Below are 19,320 nucleotides of genomic sequence, written 5' to 3'. Positions count from 1 at the left end.
CAGGCTACTGCGTGGTGCCAAGTGGGCAGGGCTGTTCCCACCCAGCTGTAGACCTGGGCAAATGCCCCCCCCCCAGAACCGGCTGGCCACATCCACAGCTGACACCAGTGTCCACCTGGGACAACTTCTTGTGTACTGGATGGGTGCTGGCATAAGCTGTGGACATGGCCAGCATGTCTGAGTTGGGGATGGGGATTGGGGCATGTGGAGCTCCAGACACGGAGCTGATTGGGGCATATTGTAGCTCCAGTCGGGGTGAGGATCAGGGCGTGCTGCAGCTCTGAGCAAGGTGGGAATCGGAGTGGGGTATGGGGGAGTGAGTGAGAAGTATGGCCCTTGACTTTGGTTGCAGGTGGGAGCGTGGAGGTGCTAACCTGGGGGGGGGAGGGGAGAGGGTGCTGACCCAGCCCACAAATAGCTCACCAAAACTCCCTAATTGACCCTCCAGCCCAAAGACTTTCCTGCCCCTGATGTATAGTATACATTCTATAGCAGTGATTCTTAACCATGGTACCCTGAGGTAGCCTGAGATCCTTTTAAGAGTGCCACATGGTGCCATGCAATATTAGGCGAAGTATGCAAATGCCTACACATGATTCTCACAGGATAAACCCAGAGATTTATGGTAGGAATCCATATTGTCAAAAACATTATGACCTGCTGCTGTGGTCTTCTTGAGCAAGAGAATTGCTCTATTACTTTTCTGTAGTTCAAAAATGAGTGAAAGCTAAGAGCTATTTTCAGAGTGGTGCCTTGAGTCTAAAAGGGTTAAGAACCACTGTTTTAGAGTTTCTGGGGAAAATAACTATTATTTTGCTAGATGTAATGATAGGAAATTGGCTGTATTTAAAAGAATCAAGGATTTGCTTGAACAGGATCATAAAAGTGCAATACTTCCTTTATTTGATAGGCTGTGCACAGCCCATATAATGCAAGCACATATATGTGTACTTGACTTGACAAATATAAGGAGTTCAAGCAACATCTCAGATGAAATTAAGGACTTGTCTAAGTGCTTGTGCAGTCAGGGTCTTTTGAAAATAAAAATAAGAAAGAGAATTTTCACAAGTGTTTGAAATTTTCCAATTATTAAATCCAGTATGATATTTTTCTGCTTTGTATCTTCAAATGGGAACCATAAGAAATATAAATTAGAATCTTATATAGCTTTCTAAATATGTGTTTTTCATCTGACCTGTGTTGCATTTAATTGGAGAATAATTACCCCTGTAAATATTAGTTTAAGTTTTCAGTGTTTCCCTTAACTCTGAAAAGATGAAAGAATTCATTAATCTTTGCTCTTACCAATGAGATAATAGTATCCTGCTTCTTTTTTTAAGTTCTAATGTACTTAGATACATGAATGATAATCTTCAAAATGAAGCTGTGGTCCACATTCTGGCTCGGGCAGACCCCAGATAAAAATGGCTTCTCTCACGGCAAAGGAACTGCCAACCTGATCTTTGTGGTCAACCTCCACCGAGCCACAGTTTCTTCTACTTAACTTCTTTCAGATCTAACACCCACCAGAAATGCTAAGAGGGGCAGAGTTGATTTACAAGACCTAATCCTAAAACTGTTTGTTTCATCTGAAGATTAAACTAACTTAATCCCTAAAACAGGTGATCTTACGAAAAGACCATGACTTTCATCCTGCGTCTTGTGGGGGGGGTTTCTGTGTAGTATTCTGACAAACAGATATGGCCATCAACATGCTTTGCTTTTCTACCAAGCAGGCATTGTTCAGTTTTTGCTGTTGAGCTCTTCTCCCTGATCCTTACTGCTGCCTGCAGCATACTTTGTTTCTGCTCAAAAAGCAAGCCGCATTGCTTCCCATGCTTCGTTTTACCCTGGTCTAGGTTGGTTCTTCCTTTTGTTTGCTACCCATTATTTGATCATCTCTTTATTTCTTCCTCCTTTTTATGTCCATTTCTACAGCTGCTTTTCTAGGATCTGGAACCATTTTTATTGCATCTTTTCTGCCTTTCTTGGTAGTCTTAATTCAGGCTGCTAAACATCTCCTGTACTGTTCTCCCACCAGTCTCTCCCCAGTACTCTGACAACAGAACGATTTCTATTACTGACTTCAATTGGAGTGCTTTATACCTCTCAGTGAGTTATGAATGTGGGCTCTACATTTGTTTTCTTGTGTACTCATGAGATATGTACTAGGAGAAATCTGCTGGCCTTAGCTGACAGGAACCCCTTTCTCCAAACAGAAAGCCAGTGAAGCCATCTGCCACCTGTTTTCACACTTTGATTTGTCTGGCAGTCTTCAGTCATTTTCAAACAGGCTTCAAGTTGGCAGAGTAAACTCTATTAAAAGCCTAAATAATAGGCTTTATTATTATAGGCTGTGGAGAACTATGGACTTCTCACATTGCAGCAGTGGACAATCTGTATCCAACTTAATTATGTTAGAAACACACAGGGGAAGAGTCAGTTGATTACATCTCAAGGCATTTATTTCCACTCAGGTGAAACTGGCTATGGGACCAGTGGCTCATCTGCATCCCAAAGTTTAAGACAGCCTGGCATTTTCTTTATACATATCTGTCAGACTTCCCCAGTTGAGGTTCCTGTTTTTTTACCTTTCTTTCAGGTTCATCCTTGGTCAGGTCCACTGTTCAAGACAATGTGCTCCATCACTTTCCAGGTAGTTCTCAGTCCTTTCTATCACCTCACTCATGTATAGTGACCAAAGTTTTAGATCCTTATAGGCAGAGCCTCAAAAACTGTTCTAGAACTATTTGATTCTGGATTCTTTTGAGAGAGCTGGTCTTCAGAAATAACCACAGGAGCATCTTTCATTTTGTTCTTTATATGCTCACAAAAGGGCCAACAAAATGGAGTAGACTTAAACAGTCCTGCTAGTACTATGTAGGCTCAATCTTTTCCCTATATCCTTCCTTAATCAGAGATGGTCTAAAGATCTCAGACAAACCCTCTCCTCTCCACACACCTTCATCTCTTGGCATCAAGCAGCTCTGTCTTGCTTCTTCCTCCAGTGGAATCTTTGTTCCTTTAGTGACTGGGCTTAAGCCCCCAGGTGATCACTGAAAGAACTCAACCCCTTCCAGGATAGCAGAGTCTCCAAGTGGAAGTCCAGTACAAACCAATAGAGCCTTTGGTCCTAGTAGTCACTACTTTCAGTCTCCATTCCTTAACACACATCAGCAGGAGCCTGCCTGTTAGCAAATAGGTTAAACAGCCTGTTAGGTTTATTTTCCCATAAGAAGGCAAAATCATCTGTGCTTCCTTATTTCTCAATCCTAAGTTTCAGGCCTGACACCTGGCACTGGTGTAGAGGGTTGGGGTTGATTGGGGTGAGTGTAGCTCCTTAGTCACTTTCTTCTTAATATGGAGTTTATATATACCCTGTTACAATACTTCCTTTTGTTCTTGTCTGCTAACAAGCTAAAAACTGTTCTTAGGAACCTAGAGCTAAACTGTTGTTAAATTCAGCTGGACTAAGATTTTTGCCCCAAGTTGGAGTGCTAGAGCTGTTACTTTTGTGGAGGTCGTTCTTTTTGTTGAATTTAATGTAAATCTGCCCAAGAGTTCTTTTGATTACATGAAGTACAAAGTACAGGTGCATTTGGGAGCTCAGGACAGGCTTCAGCAGGGTTTCAGTCACAAAGTTTAGCTATGAAAACCATATTTATTGAAAAAAGTATTAATTAATTATACTATTTCTCATTTACAAGGATAATTACGTACCATAGTGGCAATACAGGCTGTGGTTGCATGGTAAACTTACCATGTTTGGCAGCCACAGCCTCAGTTGAGCTTTCCTTCTCCAGGAATGCTGCTTCCTATTTTGGAAGTAGTATAGCCACATCCAGTAATTAGCACTGCTGAGTGAGAGGTTCATTTAATCCTCCACTACTGCTGTATGGACATAGCTATACTGCTTTTACCACTTCTGGGTATAGTAACTTTTCTATACCATAGCCAGGTCTACATACTAATGTTTTATGTTTGATAGACTAACCTTTAATTTATGCTGTATTTATTATCTTTTTTTCTGAGTCTGTAGGAGACTCATCTTACTTATATTTATTGAAGAGTAAATTTAATAATTTTTATTTGGGCTTTATTCTGAAGTTTGCTTACTGTGAGCAAATTCCTGTTTGTGCACAGAGCTCCCATAGCATTAACAGGATTCCATTCAGACACGAGCTGTCTTACAAAGATTAGTATCTCGGATTTGCTTCCATTTTGGGGTTTATTAGTTTTATTATATTAGCTTTAACTTTTACTTTGGCCATTATCCAAGTTAGTAATGAACCTCTCATTACCTTTCAATGTGTATAATGATGTATTTCCAGAGTTGTTTAGATATCCAAGTTTAAACAATGAATGTTGGGTTTACCTCAGTTATTCTTTGCATACATGTACCTTTATTGGTTACACTGTGGTATCATGGACACTACATAGACATGAACTACGTTTGGCTACAATGTGTTGGTCTTGGGTGATTTTTCAAATGAATGTTTCATACAGTATTAATGATGCTCTTCCAATATCTTGAATTCATTTTTTCTTAGGCTGGGGTCACAAAGTGGAGATGAAAAAGCATTCAGTGATTCTTCATTGCTGGAAAATCTCCAGAGCAATCACGTAAGAGAGAGAGAAACAAATATTGTTTCTTTGCAAAGTCAGAAGAATATGTCCTTAAAGAAAATTAAATTTTGTACTTACTCAAAATCAATCTATAGTCTGTCTAAACAGTAAGCTTCCAGTCATGAGCACTCTTTAATTCTCAGTAAATATAAAATGTATTAATTGTAATTAGCCCTATATCTAAGTAGGTTAACTACTTACGCATTAGAATTACATGACTTAGGAGTCGGGTCTTGATGACAACAGCCTCGCACCTTAAATTCTAAAATATTTACATAAATTTCTTAATCAAGTTGTTGTAAAATCTGAATAGTTAGGCAATGTCAGTAAACAGTCTTGGATGACCACTTCTGAAATATTTAAGCTAACAAAAGAAATGAAATAGAAGGGTGCTTCTTACTTTATGGTATTTGAATGAGAGATGAGAAAACATTGGTTTTCAGTGGTTCAACTAATGAACTTGAAGTTAATCAAGTTGGTATAATCAAATTGTAAAATTGTTTATTCTTGCAATCAAGAATGTAAGCTGAATTTTCCTGAATTTTATATTTGCTCACATACACTACTGAATTTTAAATAGTACCCTGATTTGATTGATTGATAGAGGGGTGGTTTGTTTGTTTTTTAACTCCTGACCTCTTCCCCTCACCCTCTGCTTTTTTTTTTTTCTGGTTTAGCCAACTGCACCTATCATTTGTGAGTTTCTAACAATGATGGCAGTTTGTCATACAGCAGTTCCAGAAAGAGAAGGTGATACAATTGTTTATCAAGCAGCATCTCCAGGTAAGACCAGAGTAATTACATGAAAGCTGTAAAGTTATTCCATCCACCCCACAGAAATCATTCAAAATTTCATAGATTTCATAGGGTCAAGACATTTTCCAGGAATTTGAAAATAGCATACAGAAGTAGTGATAATATTTTATATAAGGCTTTGAATGGAATTTTTTTCATCTTCAGATTTTATTTATAGATTCTATACATATTACACAATAATACAGAGCAAATTATTACCTATACATTGACACCTAGCCATTGTCAGCTATATTGTGAATAACTGAATTAATTGATTAAATACAAATAGAAGATGAAAGGTAACTAAAAAAAATTAATACCACTGCTTATGACCTTCTGGGATGCTTTGTTAAAAATGCATTGATTTAACAAAGCATTGCAAAAGAAAACAACACCATGTAGTATTAAGAATGAAAAATGAAGATCCTAAGTAGGTCAATAATGATAAACTACAAGAAGATTGCAACTTATGAGTGGCTAGGGGCTGTAGGTTATGAGGGCCACAGTGCCCCATCCCCACACCATCCCCATAGATCCCTGCATAATGCACTCTACTAGTGCCCTTGCATCGTGCTGCTCTGTGTTGCGTGTGATCCTCATTGCACCCACCAGCACCCCCATGCCACATAAGGTCCCTGGGTCTCCTGTGACCCTGCAGGCCTGCACCACACCACCCTGTGTACAAGAGTGGGCACAGGCAGTAGAAGCTAAAGAAGGGAGGGGGAAGCCCAGAGGCTCTGGCAGCAGCAAGAAGAGACCAACAAAGAGAGCAGCACCTAGAGCAGGAGCCCAAGGACTGCAGACTAATCCCTCATGGGCCAGATGCAGCCTGTGAGCCACCATTTGGCCAGCCCTGAACTATAGAACAAAAAGAGGTGATATTTAAAATAGGAGGAAAAACAATTGATGGTATTTCCAAACTCAGTTTTGGAAAATATGTACTATGGCAACATTATTTTTAATAAAAATATTTTTTTGTTGTTAAAATAATACTTTAACCTCAGTCAGATTTGGGGTCCCATTATGCTAGTCATGAAGCAAGCATAGAGTAATACACTCCCACCCTTGTAATCTAATTTTAAGAAAGAAATAATAGGTTGAAAAATAATGAGGGGGAGGAGGACAAAGAGGTACAAGCTGGCAATGACCGGACCTTTATATAGGCTCTTTAGAATATAACTTGGCGAGGTAAGTTCAGTTTCTTTTTAAATTCATGCATAATAGTTACTTCTGTTTTCATTTAATTTTAATGTAGGTATTATTTATGTCTTTTAATTTAATAGTTTGTTTCCCACATTTGCCAGTATTTTTATATATATTCTTCAAACCTTTCCTTTATTTAAAACCAAAATTTTATTTTTTTTTTTAAACCTGTTCCTGAAATTTTTTGTGTCCTACATATTTTGTTCCTGTTCATTAACTATGCCACTCCTGTTTGAGTTAACTGTTTAATTTGACTCTAGACTTAAGCACTTAACTTGTGGCTCACACTTTGGTGGTGATGATGGTTGTGCGTCATACTTTCCCAGGGAGTGGGAGGCCTGGGTCATCAGTCCTCAGATCCCAGCAAGATAAGCATCCAATTTACTTTTGAAGGTGTTCAATATGGGTGCTTGAACCACCTCCAATGGCAGACTATTCCAGACCTTGCGGTCTCGGACAGTAAAGAAATCCTTCCTTTTATGTCCAGCCTGAAACGGTCTTGCAGTAGTTTATAACTGTTCCGACCTCGTCATCCCTTGGGGTGCTCTGATGAACAAACGTTACCCCAGATACTGGTGGTCACCCCTGATAAACTTACAGGTGGCTGTCAGATCACCCCTGAGCCTGCGCTTTTCCAGGCTAAAGAGCCCCATGGCTCTCAGCCTGTCATTGTAAGGTCTGCTTTCCTGACCTCTGATCATGCACGTGGCTCTTCTCTGGGCTCTCTCAAGCTTCTCCACATCCTTTTTGAATTGTGGAGCCCAAAATTGGAATCAGTACTCCAGTTGCAGCCTCACCAAGGCAGAGTACAAGGGAAGAATGACATCCCTGGATTTGCTTGAGAAGCCTCTCAAGGTGTTCCTTTATGAGGTCAGCATTGATGGAGGGCAGGGGATCTTCCTCACCCTGACCTCCCTGTCCCATAGTAGGCATGGGCATCTAATGGGACTGATAAAAGACCAATGCAAAGGTACCCATTTAATAGGTTGGCTTTTTCCTGGGCATCAGTTGTCAGTTGTCCCATCTGGTTCAGCATGGGTCCAATGTTGCCCTTGTTTTTCCTCCAGCTTCCCACATATCTAAAAAAGGACTTTTTTATTTTCCTTGATGCTCAGAGCTAGTTGGAGTTCAGTTGCAGCCTTGGCTTTCTTGGCATTCCAGCCAGAAATTCTGGCTGGCGCCACTCCCCACTTGGCCAGTGTGCCATGCTGGTAATTCCCCCATGGGTGTACTGTGGGGTGGGAGGCAGGGCCCTGCACAGGCTGATTTGGCCTGGCCCTGCACCCTGTTCAGATCATCCTGGGGGTGGGGGGTGCAATTGCAGGCTCCCGGTCGCTGGGGACCCTAGGTATGCCACTGAATATGCTATTCTACTATTATGGCTCTTTAAAAAAACTTTCAGTCTTGATGCTAAGGAATGAAATTTCCATCTCTGTGGAGTGGCACAGCTGCCCAAACTGCAGAATACCAGTTTATTTCAAGATTTTTACAATTATCTTGATCTGAAGTATGATGGCAGAATAGTTCATGTGCTTCTTGCTATGCTCTTGAGGCATGACATTAAGCTCTGAACTGGACTTGTGCTATCCCTAGTGAACCGCTTATGGAAAGAAGTCAGTTCTGTTGAGAGCCCAGCTGCAAGGCATTTGGATAATGTACAACTAGGAGCTTTAAAAAGGTCTCTGGAGAAAAGAAAGCAGTCTGTAAGCAGAACAGCTTGTTACAAGGATTCTATGCTGGGTCCAGAGCCAAAGGAGAACTCCTCCTGGTGGAAGAGACAGGGCAAGAGTTTTTGCTTCCTTGCTTGCTTATTGCTTACATACTGTTTTATTTGGAAGGACTGACTCGGGAGCTTTGCAAGGAGAAAAACCCACCTATAGAAGCAAAGGAGCTAGACAGCCTGCCTAGCACAACCTGTAAATGGGTACCTGGTCATTGAGGCTGGGAAATTAAAGGCAGCCAGATCTGATGCTAGCCATTGCATTCCTTTTATGTTCTGGTGGCTGTAGAAGAAACGGTTATGCCTTAACCTCACTAGTCTCATGGACCATTATTCTCAGGTGGTATTTTGACACTGACATTGAACATTAAATTAATGATGATGGATAAAATTTTCATGAGTGCAGATCTAAAGAAACCAGAACCGAAACTACAACCTAAAAGTAGATACGGTAATGGTGAGTGTCACCATATGTAACTTAAACACCAAGGATGGAAATCATTAAACTGAGTTAAACTACTGTGTTTCTTATTCAGTGTAATAATGGGATAAGCAGCTCCTAAGAATGAGATTCCCACAGGCAAACAAACTGATTTAGGAGTGCAGTGTCAAAGTCTATGAGAGAGAAGGATGAGTCCAAAATCCCATGTCTCCCAAATTTAGGTGCATACCTGCAACCTGGTTTAAACACCTATGGAAAAAGTTTCACAGCTCCAAACCCTATCCTGGGCTTAGGTAGCTAATATAATGGGTTCCCTCTCTTCTTTTAATATTTGATATGAATATGGGGAAGAGATATCCACCTATTATGAGTCCCTAGTGCCAGGCATAGGATCTGCAAAACCAAATTAGGCACCTAATTACCCATATTTTAAATACAGAGGCATAAGCACCTACAGTTAGGCTTCACAGTACTCAGCCAGCTAAGTAAGAGGACCCCAAGCCTGCCAGTAGGAAATGGAGAAGAGGGAAATGTGTCTGAAATGCCACCTGTCTCCCAAGTGGCAGTGCTCTGCCTATCTAGTCCTGAGCTGAACACAAGCATTCATTCCCTGAAATGCTCACCTAGACATAAGCACCTAAATAGCGGCTTGCACTTTGGTGATGCTGGATGTATATACCTTTTGAACAGTAACAGAGCAGTTGCAGTACTTTTTCAGCGAGTGGGAGGCCAAGGTTATAGACCCTGCCCAATCTGAGAAGACTGAAACCTGCATATCCCCATTCCCAGAAAAGTTATGTAACCACCTAATTGGCTCATTGCAGATGAGGGAGCATTGGTCAGAGCAGCCAAGCATCTTCGATTTGTATTTACTGGAAGGACACCTGACTCAGTAATCATCGATTCTGTAAGTATATTAACATGACTGTATGATTTGTTGTTAATATTGGCTGCTTACAGATGTGAAAAAACCCCGAAACAACATTTTACTTTCAGCTTGGTGTGGCTCCATGCCAAGTGCAGCACATGCCCAGGAAAGGTACTGCATTAGATTGACCAGACTTGCCCAGCATCCATATAGATTGTGTGCTTTGGGGGAGTCTTTTGAAGCTTTCGTCTAATAGCTGATTGAATCAACTTCAGATAAAAGCACCGAAACTCCACTGAAGTGCCTGGTCTATGAAGACACTGGGGAGCTGGGTTGAATTAATGTACTTTCTTTTCTGGTAAAGCACTGGTTTGGTTTGGTTTGTTTTGGTTTTTTCACATCTCTTATCAGCCATCATTGGTATACAGGGTTCATATACAATCACCATAGGTTCATGCCAAAAAGTAGTTGTTAGTCCATTTGTTAATTAGATTTAAGCTTCTTTTAAAATGTGCCTTGTGTTTTTCAGCTTGGTCAGGAAGAAAGATATGAATTACTAAATGTGCTAGAATTTACAAGGTAAGGCAAAACGAGTATTGAATATCTTTTGCTTTATATTGTTAAAAATTAATTTTTTGATGTATACGCTGCTGAGATTTTTATGGATAAAATTCTAGCTTGTGTATGCGCATCGCCTAAATTTAGACTTAAAAAGATTGTTTTTCTACTTTGGTAGAAAAGTGTATAATATAAGTATAAATATATTCAGTGATTATGGTTGCCCTAGAATTTTCACTGTAAAAAGTCATTTTCACAGATGCATAATTTTGTCAGATTTCTGTCCTTTTGCCTGAAATATGTCACGTCTCATTTTGGAAGCCAGTGTTCAAGGATCTTTGAGTAAAACCAATTTTCTGATTTTAGCTGACAGATTTAGGAAAAAATACACTTGCTCTATTGAAACACTAATTTTCATTCTCTAAACTTGTAACACTTTAAGAGAAATGATTAAAAGCTTCTAATTTAGTAAAGACTTCAGGCTGCAATATATTTTTGGTGGTAAGTTTATAAATAGCTTACATGTTAGTAATATATGTTTTGTTTAAAATAATTTTATGAAAAGTGCACTATTGCATATAAACTACAGTATACCAATGATCCATGGCGCTCTACCCAAGTGTGTACTTATATTGAGTGGCATTCTCACCCATCTATTATTTCTGCATGCGTACATAAAGAATTGTGATACAGTTTTATTGTTAGAGTATCTGTGCATAGAATGGCATAATGGAAGTAGTACATGTGGAAGGACACACATTTCGAAACCCTTGAAGCACTTTACACGCTTGATAGCTACAGGGATGTAAAGATTTATGTAGAACAAGAACTCAGGGTTCCCTTTTTTTTTTTTCTTATTTCTTTTTCACTTCTGTTTCATAAGTTTTTTTTCATAGGCGTTTTTTAAGCTTCTGAGTCACCTGGGTGGTAATAAAATTCAAGTTGTATTTTTTTGGAGAAACAAAAAAAAAAAAAAACCTCACGTGTAAGTATTGTCCTCTTAAGCAGTGAGTGTTGGCAGATTTCTGTTTATCCAAGTCTGATCCAGATTCTGGGTTTTGTACCTGTTTTTTCCCAGCATTATAATTTTTTTGCTTAAAGCTACTTATTAGGAGCACTAGAGGTCACTATTATTCCACAGTAGGAGAAAAGCAAGACATTCCCTACTGAATTCAACAGCTTAATCAGTTTAACAATTCCAGTACCAGTGGCATATACCCTCAAAGAAGAAATCTATAATCTTTTATTTGAGAACTAGAATTTGCAAATATTTTAAGCTTCTTGGAAAAATAAGCAACTGATCCTGTGTAGATGCACTTTTTCCAACAAGCTTACCACTTTTCAGAATAAAACAGATAAAGGGCTATTGCTTTAGCTCTGTGCAAGTACAACTTGTTACACAAAATATCCATTGTTTAATACTTTAGTGGGGTAGAATCATAGGAAGGAAGGGCTGGAAGGAACCTCACAAGGTCATCTAGTCCAGGTCCCTGCTCAAACAGGAGCATACTTGACTAAACCAATAGAGATTCTGCAATTTCTGTAAGTAGCGTGTTCCAAGTCTTGACCATTCTCACAGTCAGAAAGTTCCTCCTAATTTTGAAATGCGAGGTCATTGCTCCTAGTCATTCCCCTACAGCCGCAGAAAAACGCCCATTTCCATCTGCTCTGTAGTTGCCCTTCAGGTATTTGGAAACTGTTATCCAGGGGTGGGCAAAGAACAGCCCACGGGTCGGATTCTGCCCACCACGCCATTCTATCCAGCCTGTGGAACCCTTAAAATAATAAGAAAATATTTATCTGCTCCTAGCTGCCTGCCAAAGTTGACAGGAGCCTAGGGCATTAGGACCCCAGGGGCAGCCATCAGCAGGAATGCAGCAGCCCCTCCCCACCCTCAGCCCTGCTTCCTGCTCCCACACTGCTATGGCACCATGCATTTCCGAGCAGCAGCAGCATCTGACTGGAGAGCACCGGCCTGCACCAGTACCCTGGCTGTGTGGGAGGGGGTGTGGGGCGAGTCTCACACGCCCACCCCACCATACACATGCACCCACACACACACCCTTGCACTGCCGTACACACAGACACCCACACCCAGCCACCCTGCCCCCACACACATCCCCCCACAAACTCCATACCCATCCACCCCCCACATGTTGCCATGCACCCACAGTCCCCCACAAACCTATACCTACCCCCCAACAATATACAAGAGTAAGACTTCATTTTAAGCTATTATATGCAATCACCTCTATGTACATTAAACAAATGCATGTAAACCAGGACAAAAATATTTTTTTAATCAAATTAATGAATGTTTTAGATGTTTGCTTTGTAGAATATAATTTGGTATTTTTTTGGTTCTGAGATGGTAAAACCCCTTGCTGAAAGGAGTACTTCTGGGGTCAAAGGGAGGGGCTTCTTGTGGCTAAGGTCTGGGGTTGGGGGGGACTTCCAGTCACAAGATGGCAACCAGGGAGTGGGACACCTGTCAAGGGGTGGGGCTACCCATGCAGCCCTTGACATCTTGCTAAAACTGGGTAAGTGGCCATCTGCCTGGAATAATTGCCTGCCCCTGCTGTTATCAACCCCCAGTCTTCTCTTTCCCAAACTAAACCCTAGTTCTTTCAGCCTTTTTTCATCAGCTTGAACCTCCCAGATCCCTAGTCACTGTTCTGTGTTGGTCTCTTTCTAAGCTGTACATATCCTTCTTGAAGGTCAGGGCTCAAAGCTGGACACAGTACTTCAGGTGAGGTCTTACCACAAGAATCACTTCCCTTGATTTGCAAGTAATACTCCTGTTAATACAATCCAATGTGGTGTTGGCTTTTTTTGCAACAAAAGGACACTTGGCTCATATTCAGCTTATTGTTTACTGTAGCCCCCAGGTCCTCCTTTGCAGTACTGCAGCCTAACCAGTCATTACCCAATTTCATAGACATTAGGGCTAGAAGGGACCTTGGAAAATCATCAAGTCCAGCCCCCTGCCCAAAGGGCAAGAAGTCAGAAGGGATCATAGGATCCCGGCAAGATAAACATCCAAATGTCTTTTGAAGGCATTCAGAGTAAGTGCTTGAACCACCTCTGGTGGCAATCTATTCCAAACCTTGGGGGCTCGGACAGTAAAGAATTTCTTTCTAATGTCTAGCCTGAAACAGTCATGGAGGAGTTTGTGACCGTTCGATCTTGTTATCCCTTGGGGGCACTGTGGTGAACAGATGTTCCCTCAGATCCTGGTAAGCACCCTGATGAACTTATAGATGGCCACCAGATCACCCCCAAGCTTGTGCTTTTCCAGGCTGAAATGTCCCATGGCTCTCACCGTCTCTTCATAAGGTCTGCTTTCCTGACCTCTGTTCATGAGCGTGGCTGTCCTCTGCACCCTCTCAAGCTTCTCCACATCCTTTTTGAATTGTGGAGCCCAAAACTGGATGCAGTACTCCAGCTGTGGCCTCACTAAGGCAGAGTACAACGGGAGGTTAACATCCTGGGATTTACTTGAGAAGCATCTGTGGATGCAAGCAAGTGTTTTGGTTGCTTTACTAGCAGTAGTATCACATTGCAGGCTCATATTCATCTTGCGGTCAATCATGACCTTCAAGTCCCTTTCATTCATAGTGCTAGCCAGCTTAGCAGTGCCAAGCCTATCAAGATGCTGCACGTTTTTCTTCCCAAGGTGGAGAACCTTGCATTTTTCAGTGTTAAACACCATCAGGTTCTTGTCTGCCCATTTGCTGAGCCTGTCAAGGTCAGCCTGGATCACTCTCCTGTCTTCAGGTGTGAACACTTTACCCCAGAGTTTGGTATTATTGGCGAACTTGGGCAGTCTGTTTCTGACTCCAATGTCCACATCATTAATGAAGATGTTAAATAGTATAGGCCCAAGGACAGAGCCCCGGGGGACCCCACTGGTCACAGGACACTTTGATGATTGACTTCCATCAACCACCACCCTCTGGGTCCTACCATGGAGCCAGTTGTCCAGCCGGCTGATCATGGTGTGGCCGAAGCCGCAGTTAGCCAGTTTTACTAAGAGGTGATCATGGGATAGCGGATCGAAGGCTTTCAAGATATACGACATCATTCTCCTCTTCTTCTGATAGGTCACCTGGTCGTAGAAGGAAATGAGATTGGTTAAGCAAGACCTACCCACAACAAACGCATGCTGGCTATCCCTCAGAATGTTGGCATCAGCCAATCCATTAAGGATGGCCTCTTTAATAAACTTTTCTAAGATCTTCCCCGGGATAGAAGTCAGGCTGATGGGCGTATAGTTTGCTGGATCCACTTTCCTCCCTTTTCTGAAGATAGGCACCACATTGGCCTTCTTCCAATCATCAGGCACTGCAGAGCACCAAGAGTTCCTGAAGATCCATGCTGGGGGCTGGGCTATGATGCTAGCCGACTCCTTGAGGTACCCTGAGGTGTAAACTGTCAGGGCCAGCTGACTTGAAGGTGTCCGGCCTCAGGGTGTTTCTTCACGAGGTCAGCATTGATGGAGGGTAAGGAATCTCCCTGACCCGGGCCATCCTGTCCCGTAATGGGCAGGGGCATCCCATGGGACTGATGAGAGACTGATGCAAAGTACCCATTTTAGCAAGTTGGCTTTTTCCTGGGTGTCGGTCATCAGTTGTCCCATCTGGTTTAGCAGGGGTCTGATGTTGCCCTTGCTTTTCCTCTGGCTCCCTGCATATCTAAAAAAGGACTTTTTATTGTCCTTGATGCTCAAAGCTAGTTAGAGTTCAGTTGCAGCCTTGGCTTTCCTGGTTTGTTCCTTGCAGGTCCAGACCAGTGCAGAGTATTCTTCCTTGGATGTGGATCCAGTCCTCCATCCTTTGTAGGTCTGTCTTTTTAGATGCAGGAGGCATCTGCTAGTTCCCTGGAGAGCCAAGGGGGCTGCTCTACCCTTTTGCTGCCTTTCCTCTGAGACAGGATAGACTTTGCTTGCACTTCCAGGATCACACCTTTTGAGGAGCAACCACTCGTCCTGAATGCCCTTCCCCTTTGGGTTGTGGCTCCTTCTGAGCTTGTCAGAGTCAGCTTTCTTGAAGTCAAGGACTTCTGTATTGCTGACTGACTTGCCATCTTTACGGCGGATAGCGAAGGCGATCAGCTCGTGGTCGCTGTCACCCAGCTTCCCTTCGATCGTTAGGTCAATTAGGTCGCCCCCATTGCCAGAACCAGGTCGAGCATTGCTTTACCTCTCATTGGCCCAACGACTTCTTGCATCAAAGCTCATCCACACATGAGTGAAAGCTTTGTGACTGCTTGGATTTGGCCGAGCACTCTTCCCACAAGATGTCTAGGTAGTTGAAGTCTCCCATGACAGCCATGCACCAGGAGAGTGCAGCCTCAGCCAGTTCGCTGGCAAGCTCCTGGTCAAGCTCTTGATCCTGGGTCAGAGGTCTGTAATAGACTCCCATCATTGTATCCCCTGTACCGTGTTTCCCACAGATTTTAACCCAGAGGGTCTTTAGTCGTCCACCCTGGATGCCAGTGTCAGTTTGCAGGGACACGTAGCTTTCCTTGACGTAGAGAGCTACACCCCTGCCTCTTTTGTCCACTCAATCTCTCTTGTACAGAGTATAGCCCCTCTATACCCGTGATCCAGTCATGGGTGAAGTTTGTATTTGTGCATGTAGTTATTCTTTCCAGTGTGCAGGATTTTGCACATCTTTGTTGAATCTCATCTGGCTGATTTGCAGATCGTTTTTTCCAGTCTATCCAGGTCATTCTGGATCCTAGCCTTACCCTCTGGAGTGTCTTCAATTCCACCCAGCTTGATGTCATCCACAAATATGTTAAGTGTACACTCAAGCCCACTCTCTAAATCATAAATGAAGTTATAGATCCAGGACAGACCCCTGGGGAGCTCCACTTGATATCTCCTCCCAACTGGACATTGAGCCATTGATCACCACTCACTGAATATGATGATCCATCTAGTTATTTATCCACCTTAGAGGTTTTGAGAGGCAAAATTTAAAGTTGCATACAATTGTGGTAATCCAAAAGTGTGCGTCTCCTAAATAGAAGGTCAAGTTTATTAACAATGAATTTATGGTTTAATTTATATTGTCTTCGGTTCTGTGGAGGTTCTCATTGACCCTTTGGCATATGAACATTTGTGCCATTCAAATGCAGTTGGATGAACTTCCTGAAACAGGGGTAACTGACAATCTTCACTATCATTCAGGCACCCTAAAGCAAGTGTTGATTATAGCTGAAGACAATGCTGTGCCCAAACTCTTTAACTCTTGCGGCTCAATCATTGACAATACAAAATGCTAACATTCAGTTCCTTTCCAGCATACAAAGTCTTAAATGCCATATTTTTTTTACATACCACTTGCCCCCAAGTGAGAGGTCTTTTTGCCTTCCAAAAAAAGAAGAAAAAGTGTGCTTTTTTTTTTTTTATCATCATAATCATTGCTGAGAGAATCGACTGTATGCAGTCAGCTCATCCTTAGCCAGCTTACTGGCTGCTTCAGGCAGAAGCTAGTGTTAACCCTCTCAGCCACTGCTGAAGTAGCCAAAAGCTACATTTGTTACCAGCTGAGAGGGTTAAAGCAGGACTCTGTCCCTCATGTTTGCTGGCTGGAGATAAGTGGAAGCCAGCATGCTTGTGTTCCTGTATGCTTTTGTTCTGGTGAAGAAAATCATCTTCCACTTTTAAGACATGCACCCTAATTATGGAGGGTTTCTTTTGGGGTGGGGAAAGGTGCTTGTGGCATGTGAATAAATTCAATATGCCTGATTACGGTAGTAGATAGATATGCATTCAAATCCATCTATATTTAAATGACTGACTGATCAAAGGCAAATCCCATCCCATCAGGAAGTTGCCACAACTCCATATAACATTCTTCACCTATTCAAACAGCTGACATTCATTATGATTTAGAAAAAAATCAGCTTTTATTCTATCACAAATGATAGTATTTATAGGAATTTTAATCAGTTTGAAATCAGTAAAAGCCGTCATTCCCTTGAAGAGAGATTTTTTCCTCCTTCAAACTGTCGCCATCAGTGCCAAATTAAACCTTCCAACTATATTTAGAACATTCCAGAGGGTTATCAGTTTGTATATATATGGTGCCATTAGTCAGCTATGACCTCCACCCATTATAGTTTCATATTTGGTAGGGACCTAAGCACATCATCTAGTCTGACCCCCTGCCATGGGCAGGAAAGGATGCTGGGGTCAAATGACCCCAGCCAGGTGGCTGTCCAGCCTCCTTTTGAAGACCCCCATGGTAGGGGCAAGCACCACTTCCCTTGAAAGTTGGTTCCAGACCCTAGCCGCCCTGACAGTGAAGTAGTGCCTCCTAATATCTAGCCTGAATCTACTCAGTCAACTTATGGACGTTGTTCCTTGTAACCCCCGGTAGTGCTCAGGAGAACAGGGACTCTCCCATTGCCTGCTGGTCCCCTTATAGGTGGCCACCAGATCCCCTCTCAGCCTTCTTTTGTGGAGGCTGAACAGGTTAAGGTCCTGTAGCCTCTCCTCGTAGGGCCTGCCCTGCTGCCCCCGATCATGCGAGTGGCCCTCCTCTGGACCCTCTCAATGCTGTCCACATCCCTTCTGAAGCACGGCGCCCCGAACTGGATGCAGTACTCCAACTGCGGCCTCACCAATGTCACGTAGAGGGGGAGGATCACCTCCTTGAACTTGCTTGTGATGCATCTGTGAATGCATGATAAGATGCGGTTGGCCTTCCTGACTGCGTCCCTACATTGGCAGCCCATGTTCATCTTGGAATCAGTAGTGATTCCCAGATCCTTTTCTGCCTCTGTGCTGACAAGAAGGGAGTTCCCCAGCCTGTAGGTATGCTGCTGTTTCTTCCTCCCCGGTGCAACACCTTGCATTTGTCCGTATTGAAACCCATCCTAGTCGCATCCACCCACCTCTGTAACCTGTTGAGATCTAGTTGTAGCCTGTCCCTCTCTTCTAGCGTGCTCACTTAGTGTCATCTGTGAACTTGAACAAGGTCCTTTTCACCCCCTCTTCCAAGTCGGCGACAAAGATATTGAACAATGCAGGACTGAGTCCTGGGGAACCCCACTGCCCACATCTCCCCAGGTCGAAAATGACCCATCCACCACCACTCTCTGGGTGCGGTCCACCAGTCAGTTTGTGACCCATCTGACTGTAGGCGTCGACACCACAGATGCTTAATTTCTTAATAAAAATGGGGTGAGAGAGTGTTGAAAGCCTTCCTAAAGTCCAGGAAGACTACGTCAACCGCGACACCTGCGTCCAAGGCTTTTGTGACCTGGTCACAGAAGGCTACCAGGTTGGTCTGACAGGACCTGCCTCTAATGAACCCACGTTGATTGCCCCTAAGCATAAACTCCTGTGTTGGCCCCTTGCAGATGTGCTCCTGCATAATTTTCTCAAAGAGCCGCCCCAGGGCTAAGGTAAGAATAACAGGCCTATAGTTTCCTGGGTCCTCCTTCCTCCCTTTTTTGAAAATGGGGACCACATTGGCCCTTTTCCAGTCATCAGGCACTTCACCAGAGCACCACAAGTGCTTGTAAAGCTGTGTCAGAGGTCCTACAATGACCTCTGCCAATTCCCTAAGCACTCTAGGGTGGAGATCATCAGGACCTGCTGATTTAAATACATCTAGTCCCTCCAGAAATTCCCTGATTAGATCCTCACTGACCCTGGCTTTGCCTCCCCTGGGTCCATCTGGAATCCCAATGAGGGGATGTCCCTGTCCCTGCTCAGAAAAATGGAAGTAAAGAATCTGTTAAAGAGATCTTCTACCACCAGATTACCAGGCATGTCCTGCAGAGGCCCCACATTATTTGGCACCTTCTTTTTACCCCCTATGTATTTAAAAAAGGACTTCCCGTTATCTCTGATACGGGCCGCTAGTTCCAGTTCCATCTCTACCTTAGCCTTCCTAATAGCCCCTGTACAATCCCTGTATAATCCTCCTTGGTGATGGCTCCTCCAACAATTAGTGGTTGATTAAATTGGAGAATGCTTTCTGACTTGGAATCTTGATAAGATATTTTTGCAGATCCCATCATGCCACTCCAAGTCTCATTATATGCTCTTTAAATTGATCTTAAGGTGTCAACAGAATAAGACTTAAC

The 19,320-nt window shown here is 42.8% G+C and overlaps 1 protein-coding gene across 6 annotated transcripts in view; it reads left to right on the top strand.

Moving 5' to 3' along the window:
* ATP8A1 (ATPase phospholipid transporting 8A1) overlaps positions 1 to 19,320 on the top strand; it is a 187,224-nt gene that overhangs the window by 89,698 nt on the left and 78,206 nt on the right. For all 6 annotated transcript variants that reach the window (XM_090035855.1, XM_090035852.1, XM_090035854.1 and 3 more), the window contains 4 exons: positions 4,551 to 4,623; positions 5,304 to 5,409; positions 9,611 to 9,693; positions 10,184 to 10,233. In XM_090035855.1, coding sequence (XP_089891981.1) covers positions 4,551 to 4,623; positions 5,304 to 5,409; positions 9,611 to 9,693; positions 10,184 to 10,233 — 312 coding nt within the window. The remainder of the gene's footprint in view (positions 1 to 4,550; positions 4,624 to 5,303; positions 5,410 to 9,610; positions 9,694 to 10,183; positions 10,234 to 19,320) is intronic.

This window comes from Crocodylus siamensis, chromosome 2 (assembly GCF_052110815.1).
Source record: "Crocodylus siamensis isolate JL-2025a chromosome 2, ASM5211081v1, whole genome shotgun sequence".
NCBI lineage: Eukaryota > Metazoa > Chordata > Crocodylia > Crocodylidae > Crocodylus > Crocodylus siamensis.
The sequence above is the reverse complement of the archived record's forward strand: the minus strand, read 5'-3'. Positions and strand labels throughout refer to the sequence as shown.